The following is a 27,252-nucleotide window of genomic DNA, read 5'->3' on the forward strand; positions in this document are numbered from 1 at the left end:
GCAGCTGCTTGTTGAGTAGTACGTACCTCACCAAGCCCTTGAAATGTAGTTTCAAGCTAACACGATTAAAATTCCATTATGACACCATAAATAATAGCATAGTTTATTCATGGCGTTTTTCTTGTGTGTTTTTTTCTCTCACAAAAACATTATAATTTTCGTCCTTTCACGTTGTTTTTTGGAGCGATCACACGGTCTGTTATAAACCATGCAAAACATGGCTTTGCACAGTATTTATTGATACCGTTTATATGGGAGTTCAATCTTTCAAGTAAGTAGAAGAGGAGGGTCGTTTAACCCGGTTTCCAAGTGTACACCAATCGTACTATAACTGATATTTACAATACGGCTACGAACACGCTGAGAGTTGTTAACAGACTGTTGTGGAGTCTCGCCTCTAGTAAATGTCCTCGGCGTGTATGATATTGCTAATTTGGCGAGTTTTAGGTGTTTTTTGCAGTTACATCGCGGGTTGTGTATTAGTGGTCCGAGGTATTGCGTGCTGATGTATTGCATGCTGGAAAACAGTCCTTTCCTAGTAAACGGATATTGTTTGCAACAAAGTAAGAGTACTTTTCTAGTAAACGCGGATTGTTGAGAACAAAGAAACTAGTATCCGGGTTATGTTTGTAGCAAAAAAAGTGCACTTTCCTAGTAAATGCTGAACGAATACGAAATGCTTATTTGATTTTGATATACGTCCCGTTTTATGATATCGTCACTAAAACAACCGTTTTCAGTGACAGCAACTAGTAAACATTGAATGAAATGAAGACTTAGGAACATGTTCATGCAGTTTGGACTAATTCAACTCGTGCTAACAGCATTTTATGCGCGCCGAAATGACGTTTAATTTAGATTTAGTTCACACCAAATTCAAATGCGGTGTGCACAGCATATGATAAAATGATAAAACTTAATAAAAATCAATCAGATTTCAAGATGAAGGTTTTTTGATATTCTTCTATTCATAGCCATAATCATGATTTGAACCCCGGGAGTGGGTAATCCTGTGTTCGGACTTCCATTTCTACAGTCGACTTGATCTTTTTACCCCAATTTTTAAGATTTTCTGCCATTTTAGCAACATTTAGGCTATTTTTTTGGTGAAAACGACAGTTTTTAGGCAAATAATTTCCAAATTTTGGGTTAAGTTTTCAACTGGCTGCGGGAAAGTTCCACACAAAATCCAGGCGAGTATGTCCTCGGGAATAGGATGTAGGGATTCCACACAATCAGTTGCAATTCGGCAACACCCTCCAACACATATGGCGCCACTCGTTTTTGTGTTTGAGTCGCCGGCATACTTACCGAGAATAGAAGTTTTGCCCACTTTTCGTGTTTAATCAAAGGTATGATTTGAACTCGGTTCGACCATGGTCTATCACCGATTGGTCAAACAACTAGCACACTATTGGCAATTAGGGCACCGCGCTTTGTGGAGCAACACCCATCATAAATGTATTGCCTATATATTTTAATACCTTGAATGTTTAATTAATTAATTAATAATACAAATTAGAAAATGATATCTAGTTTCTAATATTCAACTTCTATAATTACAGTACCAGCCACTACCTATCTGCATTACCCATCGTAAACCCATTATATAAAATAATCAATATTAAAAAAAAATGCTGTCTGATTCCTGGTACTTGACTATTTTAATTGTACTCACACTATCAATCGTAAACCCATTATGGGGGAAATAATCAAAATAAACCGTCGTAAATTTTAAATGTGAAGTTTACTCGAGATAACATAAAATATTTCCGGAGCAAGTAAGCATACCGCCATGCACAAACCCGAGTCCTGTTGTACAAATCGACGATTCTGAAAGCAATGTCAAACAATATAACATTTATATATTTTGTTAACTTTGTACGTTCATCTATAATTATTAATATATAATTTGACATAATATTTAGGGGAAGAGTTATTCTATTCAGTGTGGAAAAGCAATAGCACAAATCGGTGATGACCATGGAGGTAATATATCTTTTATTGGGAGAGGTGGAGATCATCTAATCGTATACTCTATCTTCTATTGAATCTATGGGGAGTAGCTGGTCACAGTCCTGTAGACATACACAGTTTAGGTAGCGATGGAAACCATTCCATTTTGGGGGTATGTGGCATTTTCCTATCATAATGGCAATTTAATTCGTCGCCACCACCAGGTCTACTTTTTCTCACTTAAATAGTCCTTAAAGGTGACGAGTGTTCATTTATTTCATTTTTGTCCGACTGTTCTGATTCATGATTACTTGTGGATCACCCGAACGTATCACGTGAGTTTATCATCAGTTATCGATTATGACAGTGAACTTATAATTAATTGTATCTGCGATAAATTGGAATTCACGCAACATATCAAACAATGATAAAGGCAGATAGATGTGCCACGCTGAGTCATGGCTAAAACAAATGCGCTGTTCATTAGATTTTAACGGATTCGTCGTTTCTGCACGGTAAACTCTGTGATGACAATTAAATGGAAGATGGTAAATGGTATTTAATGGCACTTTGAAGAAATTTGAAATGTTTTTGTATCATTAAAGCCGACCTTGTTTCTAACTCTCTAGTCTATACAGGGTTACTTGTTTCACATTTCCAAATTATATCAGCGCTTAAAAAATATTATATAATATTATTATAAGTAGTAGTGTAATTCGTTTTCAACTAATAGAAGAAAATGTATTATAGTATACATGTTACTATTTTCAATATTTTCCATTTTGGTTTTGACACTCAAAGTTATTGTTTGACAACATTTTTTTTTATCATAATTATATTCAGTCTGTTAAATTCTTTTGCACTGACATGATCTCCAAAATTGCATCTATAACTTGTGTGTCCGTTTTGTCTGATTGTACCAAGTTTGTTGACAGTTGCGATGTGGTGAAACAGGCGACTGTTGGCAGGTGTGTAACTCTTATCGCATCTTTCATCTTGTTAAATAGGAAATTTAAATGCTTTATTTATTATAGTTTTGACAGATATGCCCACTCTGTCGCCATGCCTGTACCAACCAAGTGTAACACTATCTCCACTATGGCTGCGCACTGTGTGAAGTGCCAGACTATTAACCAAATATTGCTCAATTTTCGACACCCGCAGGCGAGAAGGACTGACCGATAGCTCATTGCTACCTATCGCCTCAGCAATGCCAATGTTGTAGCAGCAGAACCAGGCGTATTGCTGACCATTTTCTACCATTGGTATTGGCCATATGCCAATGTAAGCCTAATTTGCGTATATGGAACATCAGACAAAATATTTTTATTTCATCATTTACTACAAGATGATAAGAAATATTTTACATATAAATTGAAAGTTTCAGCCAAGGTTTTCTAGGTTGGGAAATAAATATATATAATTCTCTAAAAAAAAAAGAACCATGCTTTTTGTGCCCAGAAAACCGGAGACGCAGCAACACCACACCTGTAAGTGGCTGCTAGTGAGCAAATTAATAAATAAATACATTTTTTTTTCTCTATTCCACTGTTGTTGTTTTGGACTATTCCACCCATTGGAAATACCGTTCTTTTAACACTTTTACAGCGAGCGCAAGATATTTACATACACCTAACTCGCGCACCCGCTAGGTAATTACCGAGGGACTTTGCAACATCCCCAGACACTTTGCTAGACGCCCCAACGACCGTTGTAGACGCAATAAAGTTACATACACTCTCACGTGACAGTTAATCAAAACACCGGACGCGGTATGCCTTTGATGTGTGGGCACGAGGAACAGGGGTAGTTGGAATATTCCATTGCTTTGTAGGTATAACAATCATTGCTGTGTAACACTTGGAAGAAATATAAAACGAACATAAAACTGGAAATAAATATTAACAAGAAACGTTAAAAGTAAATTCCTTCGATTGTTAGTTTGTTGAGATGTTGTCAATGGGTTTATACACAGTCCTATTAAAAATGTCGCGTTTGCGCATAATGGCATGTCCCATTGCCAGTTTGCCATACAGCGCCCAGTCAGTCTTTCCCAGAAATCTTCTACCTACTAGTATATAGTTTTACCACAGGGAGCCCAGGAACTATAATCAACTGTAATACGCAGTCTCTATGAGCGGGGGGGGGGGGGTATCGGCTGGTATCTAGTGTAAGAAATAGACAAGGGATGAAGGCTCCAGCCAGCTCACATTTTTTAAACTCGAAAAAACGGACGACAAAAATAAAAAATAAAATCTAAAAAAAATACCAGGTTGAAGAATATTAGTTGTTTCTTCAAATTTCGCCAAAGCCCTACCTACATTTTACCGATATCTGCACAATAAATCAAGAAAACTACACAAATTGACTCCATTTAGGAATTCCTAACGGTTTGCCCGAACGCACGGTACAGTTGGAGGCGTGGCCTGTTCAGCATTTGTCAACAACCAATCACAAGACTGGTTACGAACCACCTGATAGTTGCGAAGTTGTATATGGACTGCTAAAAGGCGAGCCCACCCGATATTTTAATAATTATATTTATGAGTATACTCATTATTTTTTACACCCTGTAACACATTCGTCAATATTTTAATGTTATAGGCTGTGAGACTAGCGTCGAATATACAGTATAATTAAATGTGTATTTTTGTTGTTGCAGACTCTCCAATAAAGTCCTCCCATGACAGTGACGAAGAGTTGTCGGGGCAATTTTAAACTCCAGGGAAACGAATTGTTTTGAAAACAAAATAATCAACAATGATCTAACCTCAAACTAAGTAAAGAATTTAAATAATTTCAACGGTTTTATCTCTCCATCCAGTGTTTCTATTGGTCAACCCTAACCCTGTAACAGTTAATTTTAGTGGCAGACCTACCCCATACGCAACTCATATAAAAAAATAATCGACAACATTTTTGAAGAAAAAACTTATTTATTTATCAATTTACACTTTCCAGTAAGTTTTGTGATAAGGCTCCACCATCAAAATTTAGTATGTTTTTTTAATGTTATCTAGTCTAGACTATGGCAATTCCACAAAAACGAAAGAAATTGCGCGACATCAAGGGCGTTATTGATGCAAGTCCGTCAATAATAGCAGTCTCGGTAAACAACACGGCAAACATATAATTTTCTCGTAATTTTCTCTTCACTTGACAAAAACACATTTCACATGAATTAAATTCAGGTGAGTATGGTGGTTGAAAAAGTAGCGTAACATTTCTTGCTGCCAACATTTCACGAAGCGCTGGCTCAGTTATCCGGCCATGGTGAAAACCACAATTATCCATTATTACTGTATCGTCTGGTGATAATACATGTTGCCCATTCTCGTCGAGTAACTCCATGGTCTCTTCAAAAAAATTAAGCATTTCGAGTCCATTGGAAGGACTGTCTAAAATGTTGAAGTTACTTACACCTCGGGCGTTGTGTAAGAGACTCACTGTAAAATTGACGTCATAAGCATAGCGTTGAAACTCGACAGCCTTTTGACCGCGTAAACTGTGACCGTAATCATGATTGCGATTTGGAGTCGTTCTCTTCACACCAGTCTCGTCGAAAAAGTGCAAAGTTTGTGGATCAAGCTGAGAAACAGTGTCTATATATTGTAATATTCGTTCCATATTTCTTTCAGTAACTTGCTCAGTAGGAGTTTGACTTATTTTTTTGAACGAATAATTCAAATCACTTTTCATTATACGCACCGAAGGCAAATTTTCCTGTACGCAAATATTTTCCCTCAAGAGAGACATGCGTATTTCCTTTGCCGTTAGGGATGGTTTCTGTAAGAGACGAAATTCCATAAAGTCAACGATTTCCTGTGTAGATTTCAGTCGACGACGGCCGCTACTCTTGTCGGAACGTATCCAACCGGTGCGACGGAAATGCCTCACAATCCCCTGGACCGTTGCCCTCGCTAGTCCAACTTCCTTGGCGATCATTCGCAAACTATTTCCATCAAAGAAAAGACGAATAATCTCCTTCCGAGTGTTTTCGTCTACACCCTTTGGCATAATAGCAATAATTTTATAGTCAGCGAGCAATTCAAACTTGAATCCAGAAACTACACTGAAAAAAACTAAACTGTTCTCGCGATGGTAATTCCATTATATGTTAGGGGTGTTGTATTACATGTTTGTATTAACAAGGTTTATTATATTAATGAAACGTTCAAAATAGAATTTATTTATTAGTAAATAAACGAACATATCTATGCATGACATAATAAAGTGTCCGACAACAACAATGAATAAAAAATTGTTTGATAAATGTTTGACTGGGCGCTTACACGTTGTAATAGTTGAACCTATCTAAAACCCCGGACCGTTGTTTTGATTGAACATGAACATGTGCTTTCCATCTAAATCATCTGAGCGTGCTCAAAACCAAAATATAGCAAGTACGCATGTATTTAACCTATTGACCCAGAAAAAGTTAGAACAGCTCATTATCTGCCTCATGCATATTTATGAGGGAAAAAAGGCCATTACAGGCTAATTCCCGATGGGGCAGTTGCCAGAGCTGTTGAATGTCAAGTGTTACACAGATTGTTATAACTACAAAGCAATGGAATATCCAAACTACCCCTCGTTCCTCGTGTACGGCAACCGAGGTGGCTCACAACATGGCATTTTATAAAATCATTTTTACAATTCATTTACATTTTGAAAACTCATTTTTATTTTATTATAATCCTTTTTTAAACACCATTTTCGGTTATGGAATCGATTTTTAAAACCCTCTTTCGTTTCTGGTTTCTGTTTTTATTTTAAAAACCAATTGTTTAAATCCATTTTCATTTTTGGAATCCGTTTTCATTTTTAAAATCCATTTTCATTTTCAAAATCCATTTTCGTTTTTAAAATCTGTTTTCATTTTTAAAATCTCGTTTTCAAATTCCATTTTCATTTTTAAAATCCATTTTCGTTTTCAAAATCCATTTTCATTTTTTGACCTGTGACCTCGCCCTCTGACCTCATACTGCGTGACTAGGAATTATAACTCGGATTCTGGCATTTTTGTTATTTCCACCAGTGACGTTTCCATGATATTGACTACAACCTATTTGGCCGTGGTTCCACGGCGTTTTTGGATCCATAGAGGGTTCTTAGCTTCATCTGTCGGCTTACGCTGTGACGTGGAATGTCTGTACATACACAGATGGCGCTGCCTTGTATACTGACAGTACCTTATCCGGTACGATAACACAGCAGACCCACAGCTATAACTTCTTCTAATCTGAGTATCAACGTTACAGCTGATAAAATGAGAGCTCCAAGGTTGATTAGAATAAGTTATAGCCGTGGTTTTGCTGCGTTTTGGTACCGGGTAGGGTATTGTCGGTAAACAAGACAGCGTCGTCGGTGGACAAGCCTGACCACAAATGCATTCAACGCCAAAGTGTAAGCCGACCGATGAAGCCAAGAACACTTTATGGACCAAAATCGCCGTGGAACCACGGATAAAGTTATAGCCTGAAGAATAACTTACGTAAAGAAGCCTTACCAAGGGAACATCACTGGTGAAAAAAAACACACACACTACCAGGTCAAGTTGAAATGATATACAAAACACATGAGAATCTTAGTGAAAAAACAATAGGCGATAGGCGGGAAACAACAGCGATTTTTATGTAAATTCTGGTGGAAAATTTGCTTCAACGTGAAAAATACGTATATATCTATACTTCAAATGTAAACAAAAGAGTGAAAATGGATTTTTCAAATAAAAACGGATTAGTCAGGTAAAAACAAAAACGGATTTTAAAAATGAAAACGGATTTAAAAAAAGAAAATGGATTTTAAAAATGAAAATGGATTTTGAAAATGAAAACAGATTTTAAAAATGAAATAGGATTTTGAAAATGAAAATGGATTTTAAAAACGAAAATGGATTTTGAAATTAAAAATGGATTTTGAAAATGAAAATGGATTTAAACAATTGTTTTTTTAAAATGAAAACAGATATCAGAAACGAAAGTGGGTTTTAAAAATCGATTTCAGAACCGAAAATGGTGTTTAAAAAGGAATTATAAAATTAAAATGAATAGTAAAAATGGTTTTATAAAATGCCATGTTGTGAGACACCTCGGTTGCCGTACTCGTGCCCACACATCAAAGGCATACCGCGTCCGGTGTTTTGATTAACTGTCACGTGAGAGTGTATGTAACTTTATTGCGTCTACAACGGTCGTTGGGGCGTCTAGCAAAGTGTCTGGGGATGTTGCAAAGTCCCTCGGTAATTACCTAGCGGGTGCGCGAGTTAGGTGTATGTAAATATCTTGCGCTCGCTGTAACCAGTGAACTGTATGGATTGTTCGTAACGCTATATGCTAGAATACTGCATCTTGTTTTTTCTTTATCTCGCTTGCTTCGTTCTAACACCGTCCCTCAACAACGGTGACTAAATAAATACAGACATGCTACAGATAATTTGTTGGTCATTTTTTACAGAAAACTAAAGCATATTAAAAAGATAACTGTCAGGAGAAAAAAAACACGCTAAAGAATGAATGCGAACCGGAAACCAAGATTTCTTTGACCTCCGAACTTTCACATACAGTAATTGGCGTAAGGCGACGTTTACTCCGTCTCAAAATCCATTGTATTTTAATGAGATTTTAAAAGGCTATGACAACTTCTTATCGAATGTTAAAACAGTGTAGAAAACATTGCGTTCCTACTCCACATTTGGGTTTCCCCGTTATAAATATTTAGCTCATGAGACATCGCGAATAAAAGGGACAGAAAGCTGGCGCCAGGAGAAGTATTGCGTCTTTGACCCACGAACTGCCGAGTCTCGAATCTGATTTACAGAAGATAAAATCGAATATACCTAGCTAACTCTTAAATTACACATATGCGTCTCAATGTAGTTTCAGTGCAATTCCGACGATATTATCTCTCCAGCAAAGTGCACAGCATTAAATAAATTTTAAAAAATGAATATTTTGGAAGGGGTTTACAGTGTGAATGTACCTCTTATAGTCTGGCTCATCAACAACCCTAGCCATAAAGTTAGAATTTTTTTCGAGTTTTGATTTTTGCTCGTGATCATACTTCATACAGGATTCATACTTCAATAAAATTCTCCAAATGACACCAATGCAACAACTTAAAATACCCGAAATCTAAAAAAAATAAATAAATAAAAGTGCGTTCGCGAAGTGATATTTTGGTAGTCCAGTAACAGTTCCAAATACAATGATTACAATTAGTGGCCATTTCCTCACTGTTTTACTTATATGACAAGGAAAGAAAAACAAACCCTGTCAACTGAAATTGCATAAATAACAGCATAAATAAATGATTTAAAAATGTTATGAATGTCGTTGTGGACTTACATTTTCACTGCTTTTTCATTAACTCAGCGGAAAAAGGATTATGATTTATTTAAAATAAATGATATATTCGCCACACGAACCTACAGTAAAACATTGACAATATCACAGATAAATTATGAATGTCAGAATTTAATGTAATATAGGGTACTTACACTGTAATTTATTTTGTCAACAGTATTGGTTTCTGCAGTAATTTTGACCAGAGTCAGTACATTTGCGGAAATGATTGCCATTTGACATCTTTGGATATATTGTTCTTGCTACTTTATTTGTTTTCCATTGTATTTTAAATTATGCTACCTATGAATACAACTACGGCTCCAAGACAATCCACTGAATCAACCACGTGTTCATTTAAAAAGAAGCAAAACTCTACGACGAGTAGCATACGCACTAATTTTTAATAATTCTCTATAACATATATAATACATACACTCATTCACATTATTCTGATTAATAAATAGAAATGAATTGTTTCATTAAAGAGCGGTAGTCGTCACGCTGCACGCTGCACGCCGATATATGGGTCTCATATAAACAAAGATGGCGACTTTGACTGTTGCACTGATCAACGAGTACAAACTGAGACGTTTCCAAGCTTTAATTAGGTAATTTCCATGTGATTGGAAGGTATCGAAAGAGTTACCGGCGGTAAATAGTGCATAACGCGCCCAGATCAAACCTCATACTTGTGATTTCCATTTGTAGTGCGCATTGGATTGTGGGAAAATCAATGTTTATCAACACAAATTTCGCACATGCGCAGCGCGACGACTACCGCGCTTTAAACTCATTTCAAATTTATTCACAGTCACTCTGTATGATGTCAACAAGTTATTGGACGAAATACCGCAATGTTCCACTTAAAATATTTTATGGGCATTTAAAAAAATTTAATGTCGATTTATTATCTATTCGATGTGTATATTTCGAGACGTACACATGACTAGCGCCCTCTCTGTCAATATATACCGTTTTAATTCTATCAGTCAAATGAAATAATATAGAGGACTGTATCTCACCCACGCAACATCCAACGCAAATACGCAAAACTATGCAATTATTCTAAAGTGTCAGTATGATTCTGGATTGCAAGTACTTTTATTGTTTCGCAATGGTGTAGTCATACTCTATCATACATTTCCATATATTAGCATATAATATCTTTCAATTTATGATTAATTGCTTTTATATGATACTTTAGTTATTTAATTATCGAGGAAAATTAAATGAACCCTGGCGAGTCATTTGGCAAGTTGCCAGGTATCTTTTATGATAGTATTACAGTAATATCAAAAATGTTACTTTTTGGTTAGTTTCATAGTAAATAATTTCCAATCTCATATCCCTTCTAATAATTGTGGTTGACTGATCAGACTTTGAAGTCGAGTAATTCAGATTTGAGTTAGATTTTTGCAGGATGATGTTACTAGGACATTTCTCTGACAAATGTTTTTATCTACGCAGATTGTTTTTTTTCTTTTTCAAAATCTACCACCCGAGAACTTTTGGCCGTACACGAAGCATGGTTATATTCTCGGTTATATTCTCATGATGATGTCTGTGTTGTACTCCATCATTTGTGTTGGATCTGAGGTGTATGGATTTAAGACTCAAATTTCTATAATAGTGTAGTTTTGAGTGCGAAGTTTTCATCTTATTATCATCATATCTCCGGTGTTGACTGTGAGGTCGCACTGGCATAAAAGTAACAATCAACGAACGCTACAGACTACAGTAGCTCTGTCATCAACCTTCAGGCAATTTGCGCCCTCCGCTGAGATGTTTGTAGGTGAGGATAGTGTTTATAGTGTACAACGGTTACCCGTGACCGGGAGAGACGAATGCACCAGAAATTCTGTATCACACTATCAAGTATTGGGTATGTTCACATTGTCATTTTCAGAGAAAAATCCCCACGCATGCCGGTTGTCTGAAAACGAAGACGTCTTTCAAGTTTGGGCTCAAAACAATCGTCCCTAATGTAGGAATATGTTTTGCATGATATTTTAAACGATATTTTATAACTACCGACGAGTTGAGTTTTCTGATGGTGAATCAAACATTATGTCATAATTTAGAGGTATGTTTGGCCGTAAAATTACATGCAGACATTATTTGGCCAATTTAGACTTCGTGTGGAGGATGTCGCGGTTGCACACAATACAGATGCCACCCACGCCGATGCAGATACTGATTCTGGGTGTGTTTTGAATAACAGGTTTCCATTCTGGGTAAAATGCTTAATTGTGTTTACCAACGATATTATGTGATAATTTTAAAAGTGAAGTTGTGTTCATTTTCATCTTGATTAGTCCAGGCCAGTACTGGGGTAGGTCATACTGTGAGAAAACGACACGAACCAGTGACAAACGCCCGGCACAATATGACGTACTGAATTAAGGCACCGAGTATTCAACATTGTTTTCGTCAACAGCTGAAACACTTACGTCATCGTCACGTAACACCGGAACCTTTGCATTTGTAGGCGTGCGTCGAGTGTGCCGGGTTGTAAACAGATCGATTCAGACACAATAATTTTCCATTGCCTCCTACAAATGAATACTTTTATCTCAGTGAATGGTGTCTACAATATCGCCTTATGTGGTACCACACCCAATACATTATTTCCAGTCCCTTTGCTCATTCTGTTCGCGGTAAGGCAAAGGAAATATATAATGATTTACAAGGAATAAACAACAATTTATAATTAACTAAGTTCACAAGTTAAGTGGTCGTGGAGAGAATATAATAACGCATAAAACGCATATCATGTAAAGCTTCTCGCCCGTGTTTACTGACTCCTTTTCTTTTTACTTGGAGTATATTAATTCTTAATTTCAATTTACGATCAAATTTACGAGACGTGATAGCAATAGTTTGACATGTAGTTTAATTTAAAGGCGGCAAACATAGACCGATATTAACTCGAAGTGCAAACAACCACTGCTTGATTATCTATGCGTTTTCTCCTCGAATCCGGCGTGTTCATTTTCCAGTAGTTTTACGATTTTTATAATTAAATGAGATGGTAATTTACGACTTTTAGTATACTCTTAACGGTTTTACAGGAACTATACACATCGATTTTATTCCTTTTTAATAATGCAATGTGTCGAGGGCTGTGGACATATGGTGCTGTATGTTTCCTCTATTCAAAATTATGAACAGGTTATTAAATAATCTGTATTTAAGTGTTAACGCAAATAGTCATATATTTATTTTTGCAACTCCCTGGTATTTTTTTTTTATACTCATATTTTACGAGCGAAAAATAATAAGCTCGCCTGGCATTGTTTAAGTCCTATCTGACGCTCTGCTCAGTCAAATGATAATATGTTGCAAGTTGCAAATGGGCGTGGAGAGCGTTCACGTTCACGCCTTGCGTACCCGAATCTATGACACGAGACTGCACGGTTGCCAGGATATTGTGGTACTTCAAATTAAACCTGAAAGTAATGGCGTGATATATATTTGGATGGGTTTGTTAGGGAATATAAAATGACTCTCTACGAACTAGGGATGAAAAAAAATGAGTCTGACGACGCCAACGGACTGAAATATCGCATGGTACTGAAATATGTGTATATATGAACAAAATGGCGGATTTGATGACACAAATATCACCTGACACTCAAACCTAGAAGTCAAACAAAATGGTGAATTTGTTGATGTACTGGGGGGAAAACACGCGCCACTGAAACCTACAAATAGTGTTTTTTGGACGTAGTTTTCAACATAAAAAGTTAGTGGTCTTAGCGCCAGCCGTGGTTTGAACACGCGTAGTAGTGTTATATTTATATTGTCACAATAAAGTTACTCCGTGAGTCCACATGTGTTTAGTGGCGTGTTTTGTTTTACGTTGGTTTACTGATTTACTCTTCGCGTGTGTTTAAAGTTTTGTCACATACTTCATTTCAAGGGCCTAACCCGCTTTATCACAAGTTCGTAACTTTATTGTAGTATGTAACGATATAATATTCCTTGACCTTCCTGCCACGAACAGACTGCGGCTGGTATATTTATACCGGAGGTTAGTTTGGAACTAGTAGACAAACAATATGAGACAAAATAAACAAAAATTAAGATACGAGAAAAACCGCACTAAAATAATGTCCCACCACCCAGTAAGTCCAGTAATCTGCCACCGCGACACATTTCACCGTTGGAAATGAAGGGGCGTATTAGGGATTGTCACATTGTGTTTTTTTTCTTCTAGCTCTAGCGTCTCTTCTTAGTGTATATTTTCTCGGCACATGTCCTGTATTAGAATATTATTGATTATACAGTGTTATCCATATTTACCTAGCATTTTCTTTCTTTTTTTTATCCATCAGCGATACTATTTTGGACTTTTTTTTATTTCAAAAAGGAACCACTTTCACACACGAATTAATATAATCTGATCTCAGACAACACTTATTTTAGCTATCATTTGAATCAAACGACACAATTCTACCAATAATACACAAAACAACAGTTATATAACGTTAATTTTAAAATATTAAGTGAATTATTATCTCTCGGAGGACCCCATATCCTTCAATAACAGAGGGTATAACAATATTTGTTTTGCGTACTACGGAAAAACTGTTTTACTGACGAAAAAAGCCATTAATGATTGGTCTACTAAACAATCAATGTATTGTCGCAGGTGTTTGATCTAGTGAGATATAAATCCGGAGTTAATCCAGCCTTAATCCCGTACGATAACATTTATGGTCTGTTCAGGTCACAGGTGGGTGTGCACGTAATTTGTCATCTTTAAAGGACCACGGTTTGGCGAATTATTGCTCATGTCCGTCAAAGATTAGCATGTGAGTAGTGTGTGACAGTAAACCTGCAAGTGGCACTAAGTGCGATGTCTCTTAAGAGATCCGAAGGTCGTTTTCAGGCATTCTGTGGGGGAAATTTATTTTAAAAAATCATTTCGACTTGTACGCGGATTTTTCTGTCACAGACCACCAATATACGCAACTCTCGTTAAAGTTACATTCCATGTTGTTGATCTGCAGACCTCTGTCTGCGGGTAGTTTATGCGAAATCTCATGCAACAGAATCCTGGAATCGAATTTGAAGTCATTCTAAAATGGAAATGGCATTGAGCGATTACAACATCGAGTATTATGTTTGATTTAATCAGCATGGCTTCTAGTGCAGGCAAGCTCCAATGCCCCAAATATTTCAGGAGCTGTGCTCAAACCTCCGGTTCGAAGGGGGAATATAACTTTAAGTCTTAACACTCTGGTGACAAGGCTGTCTGATCACGCAACGATAACAAACTATCTGAAACCGTACACGCCCAATTTGTATGCGACTGTTGACGCAGTTACGTGTTTTCAATTTTGATAAAATTTGAAGATAACAATTCTTATGGAGTGTATCATACAACAATTAAACCCTCCACAGAAGACAAGGTGAATTAAACATGAATCCACTAACTTTGGTACTCCGCTTACAATATTAAAGTTGCCTTCCCATTTCGTAATATATGCAGAAACCCTCCGTTTCAAAGTTTCTATTTGATAGGATTTCTCATGAACTTTTAATGCAACTTTAGGAAGTTAATAGAAACGAGTAACACAGTTATATAGAAGTGTCCAAAACAATTAGCCATCATGCTAAGACTGGCGATATTGGTAAAATAAATCTTCTAACTACTTACTCTTGATCATTTTCCACATTATTCCTCTAAACAAATCTAAGGACGCGTTATTTTAGTGTAATTCTTATCCATTTGAAAGCCGAAGTTGACTTTTATCTTCTTTCATAAAATACCACAGCATAATTTATTCATAGTTTTTCACAGATTTTAATCAAAACCTGTAACCAGTCGGAAATTAACAAAGAAATTTATATGGCATTATCAGCGTTGAAATAAAAGCATTTTATCCCTTGAAAAGTTCGAATTGTAGCATGTAAAGACCTCGGTACTGTCAACCTCCCGATATTGCACGGGGAAATAAAATGTAAAGAAAAAATAGAAAAATAGTAGGTTCTTTGTTTCAAGACATTCCAGAGGCCCAATATGTGTTTTTTAGTCGCCTATCCATTTTCCACCCCGCGTTTACAAGAAAGTCGCACCAACGTTAAACATTAAAGGGAACGAACACGATGGATAAACTTTAAAATTGCTATTCAATGAGAATTATGGGGAATTATGTTATTGAACAAACACTGGTCCACCAAGCTTTTCCCGGCAGCCAAACTATTACACAGGGCTTTCATGTCAGAGACAAGCAATCAAATTCAGATTTAGAAAATCTAAAACAAATTCCAGCGTACCAAAACATGCTCCGATGTCTTTAAATTCCAACAACAGCGAAGAACAAGGATTAGACATACCTCGGAAGAACTGGTCGACCTCCAATAACGCAATAAATCACATCAACTACTCGACGTGTGTTCGCACACCTGCAAAATCCATTCCAATGTTAGGGTACACTGTTTTTAACAGTAAACTGTTATTCTTTGACTTTTAGTCATCACTCATTGGGACAATTTATTCGCTGCCTTAAAGTTTACCAACAACTAAATCCCAGTGGAACGTTTAAACACCCATTAATTGGCGCGCATGTCAATTAAATTTATGAAAACCAACTCTATTTACTTTTATTTTACGATAGTCTCATTCATTGCCTACTTCCAGGCCTTAAAGCATAAAGTTACAGTAAGCTATATAATCTTTGATACTCAGCGAAGACATTCCAAACCGGCCAACATATCTTCAATAAATTCACAAATTGAGAAAACTGTTCATTTGTATATATTGCTGTTTGAATCGATGATGACTTTATAACGTCATAACCAGACATGAATTGAGCGACTTTAATTAAATCACCAAATTAAAAATACATCGTGTAGATAGTTATAAGAACAGGCAATTCGCGTCAACTTTAATAAGAAAAATACAGAGTGGGTAGATTGGTTAAAATAATATCGTGTAAATTAGTGAGTTGCAAAATTCGCGTACCTACTTGACTGAGGCGAGTGCATTCTTTCACGCCTGTTACACACCTGCAAGGGTGTATTACCATTCATCATAATCTCACACTCAGATTTCAATAGATACGTTATGTTTGTACTCCTTAAAACTATTAACTCCGTGACATTAAATCATAGCTGCACTTGAGACTGTGTCATCCCAGTCACTGTTTCACAGGTGAAGGACATACAAGATTTGTAGCTTTCTTATGAAATACAGAATTAAGACGAATTTCATTCCCCATTGTAATCACAGTGCACTTCATTCTGAATTTCTTGATAGTTTCTAGTTTTGCAAATAAATTCAAATGTTCTACTAAATTGCATTATACGCTGAAACGTATCGTGGGTAGACAGCAAACCAGCGTCACGTCTGGTCCTTTTTTTCCCTGATGAATGATGCTATCAAAGCACAGCCCACATATATAATGAAAACAGGATCGGCCTTTGCTTCAACACATATACATTTTGTTATGTTAAAAACAACATAACAAAATATGTTCACCAAATGTTTGCTTCAATACGTGAATATTGAAAATTGTGTTATTAATTTTAATGTGACAGTAAATTAAACTTTGCTGAATTCAATATTTTTTGCGTCTTGTATTAATTATGGAGGAAACAACTACCAAACAGGCAGGCATATATGCGTAAAGTTTACCGAATATTTACTTTTGTGTATAATTTTTATTTTTACTTCTACTTACTTTCCATGTACATTTATAATTAAGCTAGCGACCAAGAGTAGTAAAACAATGTATACATATGTCAATAGGGGTTGTATCGACCATATCTCGTACCAAGTACCACTAAAAACGTAAGACACGGGGGTCACGTGACACCTACTCCGTATATAATTGTACTCGAGCGCTGCATACAGGCATACGTCAACTTGTCTGTCGTCTGATCCACCTCTACACTTTTTCTGTAAGTATTTACCTTATGACTCTTACATTGGCGTAAAGGAGGGCAGGGAGAGTACAGGGCTGACAGGTATTGCAAAATTATACACATAACTTTGACAAATTGTGCCACGCATGCAGGCGTCGGAAAATGATTGCCTTCAGACCAGTAAAATGCATTGGTGTATGTGTGTGTGTGTGAAGCGACTGAGAGGGTCTCAAATACGTGTTCACTACGGGGTTTATTCATGCAGCAGTTACGTAGCATTTCTCTGGGGTTGGAATTTCGTACATAGCTTATATATATTGTGTTTTAGCTCTTTATGCATACAAAAACAAAACCATATGTAAGTATTTTGAATTTTGAATTCAAAAACCATATTTTCTATCGTAGCGTATATTCAGGGTATATGAGACCTCCCTCCAAGTAAAGTTTGCTCTCTTATGAAATTGTGCCGTAGCAATATATACATGATCTATATATATATATATGCATATTATAAGTAGTTTATTGTGAGCCCAACATGTATTCTTAGAGACACGTATTATTTTTTTACACTAAATGCTCATGAATGACTCGGTCTTTAATACCGTTTCTTACTAATACCTAATTGCTGCTATCATCTGAAATTCGCGACGGCCATACAACTCCACACTCTAGCTTATGTTCTCATACCTTGTACGATTTCAAATCCAAACAACAAACAATTCCGACATTGTAAAATAAATTTAGCAAAACATGTCTGTCTGGTAGGTCTCGGGCATTCGGACATCTATAGCGTGATTATTTGATAAGTTCTACATAGTGAAACGTCATTCTGAAACATTCAGAGAGAGAAAGACATTTAACACCAATGGCAGGCACATTCATAATACGAAACAAAATTTTGGTGCAGCTTTTTGCTTGTTTTTATGTATTTCTTAAAAAGAACAGATGAACAAAATGTTTATCAAAATTATAAAAAAAATATTTCCGTTTATATTTTTTGAATGGTTACAAAAGTTTACTTTAGCGCTCAAAGGGTTAATATTAATCTTCGTTCAATAGCAAATGTTTGGTTGTTCACAGTTTCCTAGTTTAACAAACAAATGTTAGTACATTGTGAATAAGGCTGACAAATTACATATACCTGTAATTTTATTAGATATTCAATACTGCCACACTTGTTTCATCATCATTTCATCAGCTTGTTTTGCCGCTTAACATGATGAAGTCATCAGGTTTCATACTGTAATATATAAACTTAACACGTACACATTCAATTGTTTGTATACCATTACTTTTTATATATAATGTTTCATGTTTTTTTTAATAACATAACATAACATAACTGATACTGTTCTCTGTAGTCTCTTTGTACATTCTCCTCTGTACTTGTCTTTGTCTCCGGCCCATTATCTTCTACTTTTATTCCCTTCCCACCGGCCCTTCCAGGCTATCAGTCCTTCTTTTGAATCAATATAGAACATATATTTTGACACATATGTTGTTATTATGTGTTGACTTTAATTTTACCAACAAAACTATCTAATAACTTTAGAAATAGAGGAGTCCCTACAAGAAATCATGCTGTCTGTGATGATTATGATGAAAAATGCATTAAGGCCAAGAAAAACGTTTTTTGTTTCTTGTTCCCATTTGCCCGTCAACAATTTAGTGCAAAATTCGTCACATATTTATTTATTTTTTTAGCTCCGCTGTCGAGTTTGTCGTAAGGAACTTACCATATGAGTAATTATACGTCATCTTACGCCGTCGTCTTGTCGGCGTCCGAGTCAACTTTTTTTATTTTTTGACTTCTTCTTGAAAACTACAAGTCTGATTGATATTAGTGTGTTCCTTTGGTAGACCTGTCTTAGATTTGTTCATTTCGTGATGATATTTTTAATTCCCTAATTTTGGTCATTTGTTCGACTTCTTTTGTTGAAAACAGCTAGTCCCATTGCTTTGATAGTATACACATAGGTAGCTCAGGTGGACATCCCTCAGATTTGTTCATTTCATGATGATATCTTCAATTTTCTAATTTAGATATTTTTGTCATTTTTGGTTAAAAGTGATGTTTTTGACTTTTTGTTAAAAACCGCAAGTCTGATTGTTTTATACAAATAGGCGGACCTCAGCCGATAGGCAAGTTGTTTACAATTTCTTTTGGATCAAAAAGACATAACTTCCCATTTGCTATAGCTTTTGGTGAAAAACGTTCGAAAACTGCCTGAAAATAATATGCAGCTTTGATTTGTGGAAGATGACAAGAATTGACGTTAGCGTACAAAAGTCTGTTTTTGTATGTGCCATCTGTGTTCTCCTGTTACTGTGTATTATATTAATTATCATTAAATTGTCCCACTGACATCCAATGTTGGCACTCAGATTACCCGGGATAATGTTTTACCCACGGTATATTATCAAGGCGCCATTGTAAATTCGTGTTACCTTCCACTGAACGTTGAGTCCGGATTTTTTTTTTAAACCATCAAGACCTTCACGATAGGAATCTGAATTTTATGCGAACGTGGATATCAGACGATAAAGTGACTTCGTTTGATTAAAGCATAAATAATTATGACTACTCTTATAATGTTATCCTTGTTTCTTCGCCGTATTGGTTCTCCATTGTACGTTTAGTCAACATATTGCAACATATTACAGCCCCTGTTTCAATCTGGCGAAGAAATAAAAAAAAAGAAACAGGCAAACATTAAGTGGCTTTAACAAATCTTGACAGTTTTTCAATCAACAAGTTCATCATAGTAAGCGACAAAATTCAAATAGAAAGAGGGGGCTTCCGTGCTTCCGAGTCGTTTATACTTGATTTAATTTTCAAACTGAAAAGTGTTTCTAGTTAAACCAAATGAGATGATTATCTCAAATATAGTAAATGCATTTACCAAAATCCAAAATCCCCAGGTGGTCGTGAAATAAAGCCCACGTCAATGAAGAGTACATGCGGTGATTTATAATTTTTGTGTCAAGTTCCAGGTACGCTACATTTATGTCCATACTCGTGAAGTGGTTTTAACCTGGCACTGTTAGAACCACTCGTTTTACACTATGTGATATGGTTAATGTCAATAAATCGTATATTATATTTGACAGCCTAGCCATGAATACAAAAAATGATTGGAATTAAAAATGTCCTTATCAGTACAGTTGCTTTCATCGTCTAACTCATGAAATGTGCGTTGGTGTACATCAATCATAAATACAACTTTTGTATCACATTTACAATATTTCTTCATGCATTGATATCTAAATGGAAAAATATTATCCCTAGTATTTGTTAATACATTTCAAAGACAAATTAAAGTGAAGAAATCAGTGTCCGATTAGAATTAACTATCTGAGCTATCCATATAACATTAGGTACAATAATTGCTCATTCAAGCTCAATCATACTAAAAATCGGGACAAATCTGTCTATGGGTCTGAAGTGTACATTTGTATGTTAATATGTAGTTAGGTTTAAACTTTTCGGAACTCACCTCACAATTTGAAGGTTAAGGTCTTTTGACGTGTTTAGTGTGCCAATAATGTAGACGGTTAACACTCACTGCCAATTGACCCATTTCCAATAAATAATGCTGCTACTCTTATCTTTTAAATTTGCACAATTGCTGAGGGCTTGTTTGAAGTTTTGGGAAAGAAAACCCGCTACTTTGACACAAGACGGCTCTTCATAGCAAGATTGATATTTTATGACATGATAACATCTTCTGTATAGATTGATCTATAGGCTTGATAGTTTACACTGAGACTTGCTATAATTAATACCTAGGTGTATAGGTGGTAATATCGATCGTACAAATAATTTATTGAACCTTGTGGAATGTTATATCATACTCAAAATCTCGGATCATCACGTTCTTTTTATATTCTCTAGCATATATTTAGCTCGCTAGAGTAATGTTTGCAGTACATACTGTTAGAAAGGACAAGATCGTATTATTTGCCATTTTGCATATCCATTATTAAACTAGAGTCTTAAACTAGACGTAGCCTTGTTTTCAACACCCCAGACCCAAATGTATGTGTAATTTAGTAGCATTCCGAATATATATACTCGACTTTTGTTTGAATTACTTGTTTTACATCTATTTTTTTATTTCCATTTCATGCAATCCTGACATTGTGGGTTGTAAGCGAACACGATTGCAACAATTGGCCATCTGATAACTCGGTCGATCGGCAAGAACATTGACCGTGTATCTCGAGCGCGCCTGCTTGTACCACATAGGAACATCATTATGCAGAAAATACTTTTTGTCAGGGTATCTCTAAAAACATCTGGAGATGAACATCAAAAACATCCAATGTATTGTGTTTAGTCGAAGTGCACTGACTACTGATGTTAAAAGTTCATTGAATGCATTGGACGTGTTACGTACATGCAACTTTTTGTACAGGTGGATTGAGAAATATTTCGAACTTTTACTAGATAAATAAATCTGAATTTAAATCAAGAAATTACTCTGGATATACGTTTACACGTTTCATTAAGGACTTGATACACAATGATCTATAATGAACTGCTCGTCCTTACCAACCTTGATATCACACTATTCGCACAGTGTTTTGGTAACGCACCCACATATACAGTCAGGTAGTCCAATTATGTAAATCTCACAACTCCATATACATACAAGTTTGTGTTAGTATAATATGCAGCATGTTGAAACACATTGCTAATGCCTAGATTTCAAGTCTAATTTACGGAATTCAAGCTAGCAATGCACTTGAAACTTCTATATTCATGGATATATAATATGCATTATTTGGATTATTATTTAGCTTACAAAAACACACATGAACTTAGCTTAAAGGCAATCAATACACAAAGTCGTGGACTATGCTTATGATAAGTCAGTTGTCAATTAGTCAAATAAACCACCCATGTATGGCATGATAGCGCGTCAAGTTGTTGGCCGTGCGTTATCACGGTCACAATCTTATTGGACATTACCTGACTCTGCTGTTCGTTGTGACATAAAGATAACCAGAGATTTGTATTGTCATGGTTGTCAATAAGTTAACTTTATAACTTTATAACAATAAGTTATCTTTGTTCGGTTAAATTTAAAACTACACGCATATCTAAACCTTCAATTATCATGTAAGGCAGCACATCGCACCAGGTAAGACATATATGTGTTATCTATAGCTTGGTAGGTTGTTTTAGCGATCATCTATTTCATAAACTGGCCACGCTTTTCTAGTCAATCGGTTATCAAGTCCCACAACTCTTGATTGTTCAGCCAATACACCAACAATGAAGATTCACCATCCTCAATTCACACTCTGTAAAGTTTTTGTTTATGTCGTTGCCATGGTAATTTGGCTGTTTTCCAAGCATAACTCACAAAACAAAGTTTTTGGGTGGATACATTGAAGTTTATACGACATATTTCTGTCAACTTCTAGTATTGCGTGATATTACATATTTTAATGTTGTTGATTTGATCAGATTTTAACATTGGTGTCATGACCAGTTTTTGACAGTGCCTGAGATTAATGTCATTGTTACAAATTGTCCAACATGAACAGTTTAGCCTTCAATTGACCAATTAGATTTTTCATTGTTAAAATTGCACTATACTTGTACGTTGACGGTATGCATAAACTGCGCTTGTTATAACTAGGTTTACATACGTGTGAAAAGCGGTTTGCAAATGTTATTCTTGACAAACTGGTGCACGAATGGACAGGCTTGGGGGCAATGTATAAATATTTGGAAGCTTTTGTTTGGTCGTCTGTTGGCGACATTTGTTATTCTACGGCACTTCATTTGAATAGCCTCCTTATACATGTCTACTTGCCCTTTTCAATCGAATACTTTGCTATCTCGTTGCATATCGTGGCGGCGTGGAAAATATTAGCTTAGCTGTATCTGTTGATAACTGGACACTGGTGTATGAACAAGTATGGTAAGTCGTCGTATGGAGGTTTACATAAAACCAAATCTGACGTTGTCAAATGTTTCAAATGGCTCGCAATGAAATCAAAACATTCAATTTGAAAAATGGGATACGAAGATGAACATTTAGTTTTGGCGACGATTTAGCCAGCACGGCTACAGCTCCCTTTCGTAACATCGTCATACTCATTCTTGTAGCAGTCCGGCAGATATTGAAAACGTTCATACTGTGGTGACGGGCGACGAGGTGCATGAAAAAAAAAAACGACAAGACTGTCTTCCAATCAACGTTTCGTATAAAGTATTGGCGACGAGTTTAAATCATACAACTGAGGCAACGCACACGTTGCTTGTACCTTTGCCTCGACGTGTTAACTGGTCTTTAGAGCTGTGACGGTCGCCTTTGAATGCATTTGTGATTCGGATTATCTGTAATGATCTTGATGGAGTAGCAGAGTAATTTAAAATAATACTATAATACCCATGGCTTTACTTTATCCTTAACATTTGGGTGCCTGTTCACACGTGTGTACAATGTATACTGACTTTACTTTAAGTCAATGATTTCTCGCTACCCGAATCAATCAACATGTGTCTGTTGTTGTTGCTTTTTTTCCTTCCATGGTTAAGTATTCTGCTGAAACAAGTTAAGGGTTTGAAACCATATACATGTTACTTTGATTTAAGTGCCTCGCATGTCTCGAAAGCAGCGCGTCCACTCCATTTAGGATATGCATAGTTTGCGCAACTGATGTCAATGCGATCTCGATGTCAATGTATGTTTACATCTACGTGTGTGCATTAATTCGCCGTTACACCGATATTAACACACAAAGCAATGGTGGGGTTGCCGAAGGTTACAAGAGAACGATGGTGGGATAAAGAATATTAACCTAACTGTAACTTTTATAAAATTCCTATAATAACAGGAAGATGACAATGAAATATTAATACACTGACGATGCAGACAGCTTTATGTGACAAATCAAAGACTAAATACTCCACCAGTAGGTTAAATACAATAATTACTGAAGGGGTGTTTTTTATGATCTTCGTTGCAGCTGTGCAACTTTCAAACTTGAACTCTCGTCCGGCTATCATTATTACCACAAATGGTCAAATACAGCCTGTTTACACCCATATGCATCAAGTGTAACCCCAAGCTTTGCCAGCAGCTGCAGTTCTGTCACATTAAAACAGTTTGATTTGAATGGGATGTTCAATTGCGGTCCCAGTTCATGGGCGACATGCTATGTGCTTGTTGGCTAAACCGTTTTGCTTTCGAATCTGGTACTACATAGAAAGGAAGGCCAGGTTTGATTAATTGTATTCATTTGATGAGCATAGCATCTGGTGTATAAAATGTGTTTGACAATGAGCACAAGGTACTTACATATACTACATGTACTTGCAAAGGTGAGTCGAAATGATTCACTGATTTATTTTATTTTATTTCAAGTATAGTATACATTTCTCGTCATTACATTTGCCCTTCACGCCAAGTGCCTAGTGCCCGAGCTTATTCAAATGTTCTTCAGTTAAGTCGCGTTACTTTTTCACCCTCCGATCACGGAGTATTTTATCACAAGTTTGGAAGATGCCAGCCGGGGGTGTAGTGAAAACCACAGTTGCGAATTAAAGCTATTACAGAGAATTAGTTCTCGTGTGTCCAGAAACGTTCTCATTGCAGCAGAACATACGACTCTTAATTCCCATTTTTAATTGTAATTCCCTATTTCAAATTTAGGATACAACTTGAAATTTATAGATACCAGTGGCCACACCCTTATTAGGCTGATAATTGCACTTTATACGGTTTGAATTGGTATGTGCTTCCCGGACTGTGTGATACAATAAATACAAAAATCTTCCTGACTGGATTTCAGACTTTCCTGCCCCTACCTCAGGCTATATTTTTGCACAGTCATATCCAAACGTACGTGTACGTCGCAACCAGCACATGTCAATGAATTCCCATCGCCCGAGCTCCATGGTACAGCGACACTCAAGTCAAGGAAATCAACAGTTGTCTTGGTTTCTACATTTCTTAGCTCGCAACTTCAGACAACGTCGTTACTTAATGCTATCACGAGAACTTCGGCGTGTCGGTCCCAATGTACAAATTCATAATCTCCATGGTCATAGTGCGTAGCTGACAGTGTCCTGTCATATCAAACCGCTCTTTATAGACTCCAGGTAAACGTGTTTGAAGCCACATTGTTATAAGTACATGTATATCAAACAGATTTACTTTTATGGGGAAACGGAGATGACTCTGCCACGACATTGCCATACTTGAAGTTTGATGGTCTTGATGAAAAACGCCGATAAGCCGGTCGTACAAGAGAATAAATATCGAATTTTAAACGCGATTAATATATATTTTCAAAATTTACAGAGTAGATATTTTGAGGACTTTTATTTCAAGACCCACCTCCCGAGATTTAGACGTAGTATGGGCAATACGGCGTAGCAGACGTTTCACAACACTGGATAAGTATGTTAAACGGCAGCTAATATTTGCATAGATTGAAAATTAACCCGATTATTAAATTAGTTACTCCTAAAGCGGCTACGCATTTATATATTATTTATTCATAATATGTTTTTCATTGATTCAATGTTCAATTCCAGCGTTTGCGTTTCACCAACTGTGCCTAAGCCAGCTTTGTCTGGTGAATCGCGTCAAAGAGACAGCAGTAATTTACTATACTATATCGAACACCCACAGGTGTTCTTTTCGGCGAAGAAGAGCTGGAGGGTCGCCTACTTCACCATATCACTCAAGACTAGTGGGCTTGAGACAGAAATACCATAGAACTCTTTGTACCTTACTATAAAACGTCAGCTCGTTCTTCTGTGGGCCTCACCTCTCTCATGGATACCGACCTAAAACACGTCCACCGCTCAACTTACGTGGAGTTGCCGTACCAACTGATCAGAAGGGTGAGAATTGCATCATCAAACATTTCTCGCTCATGTTTGTTAACGCTGGCTGTTAGTTGCTTTAAAATTTTTGTTCGATTATGATTAATGCCACGTAGTTGCATGGTCGTTAAACATTTGTGCTCTGTGTTTGCTGATCACACAAGGCTAGTTGCTTTTAAATTTGTCCTCAATTGTGATTAATGTTCCTCAGCTTAAACTCCGGCAAAATATTGGCGTGCTGTAGTTGACTACAGTTGTATTTATTTATTGACTGCTTGGGTAAAGTGTATAAACCTTGTCATTTCTCTTTTTACTGCACTGTGTGGTAAACTACGATAATCATTCAGCGAATAAACCCTATGATAACTTTGAAATGCGCTTCCACGCACTAGGTGCGTGCCGGTGTTTGCAGCCTATCCGGTGTAGCAACATAATCAGATTGGGTGTCTGTATCACTGAATCTGACATTCAACCGAGGTTTTACTCTCATCAGTATGCCGGGCCTGTCATTTCGGTACTGTTTATATGTTGCTAAAGTTGTCATACGATTAGCGCGCAGCCCGTGTATTCGTAATAAGGTATGCGAGGAATATTGTTTGTCATAGCTCCGGTGTATGCGAGGCGCGATTTGAAGTATACAGGCTCCTCGTTGAACTCCGCTCCCGCCGTGTATACAAGCACCACAGAGGCGCTCACTCAACACCAGACATGTTCGGTCGATAGATTTTACCCATCAAGGACGGTCCTCGGTCATGTGCGCGCTTTGTTCCCCTCTCATCACCGATGAACCACATTTTTGATGTGTAAATTAGTCATCATTGCGGCCAGGTGTGGAGCAGACTGTACCGTGTTTTAGTTACCAAAGCACTCTGGTCTGGTAGATGTGCATAGTGGCAGCTGAAACCATATTGTCATTGTAACAAATGCGGAACAGAAACAGTAATATGACATGATACGCCATACTTGTTTCAGAATTACACTGGTCTAGTTTCATCATTTTGCGGGTATGTGGTGAATATTTTCAACTATGTGCACAAGTCAATTACCCATCAGGGATAACTGAATACCAATATCTTCTCTCCGCCGCCCACTATTTTTCTTGGGCGTTCCCTGTTCAAAGTTTGTATGTAATTTTCGCACACTAGTTCAAATATTAAAACAAACACTGTCACGCAACAGCTAGGATTTATATACTAGTATTGCAATAGTTATCAGATTTAA

General features: G+C 36.6%; 1 protein-coding gene across 1 annotated transcript; it reads right to left on the bottom strand.

The window, feature by feature from the left end:
• Positions 1 to 4,977: 4,977 nt before the first annotated feature.
• LOC102810296 (uncharacterized) lies at positions 4,978 to 5,973 on the bottom strand. Its single transcript, XM_006813724.2, has one exon. The coding sequence runs from the start codon at positions 5,971 to 5,973 to the stop codon at positions 4,978 to 4,980; it is 996 nt and encodes a 331-aa protein (XP_006813787.2).
• Positions 5,974 to 27,252: the final 21,279 nt, after the last annotated feature.

Source organism: Saccoglossus kowalevskii, chromosome 8, assembly GCF_978046115.1.
Source record: "Saccoglossus kowalevskii chromosome 8, keSacKowa6.1, whole genome shotgun sequence".
Classification (NCBI taxonomy): Eukaryota; Metazoa; Hemichordata; class Enteropneusta; family Harrimaniidae; genus Saccoglossus; species Saccoglossus kowalevskii.

Coding starts and splice junctions, on each gene's coding strand:
- LOC102810296 (XM_006813724.2), bottom strand. CDS start 5,973: ATGCCAAAGGGTGTAGACGAAAACACTCGGAAGGAGATTATTCGTCTT.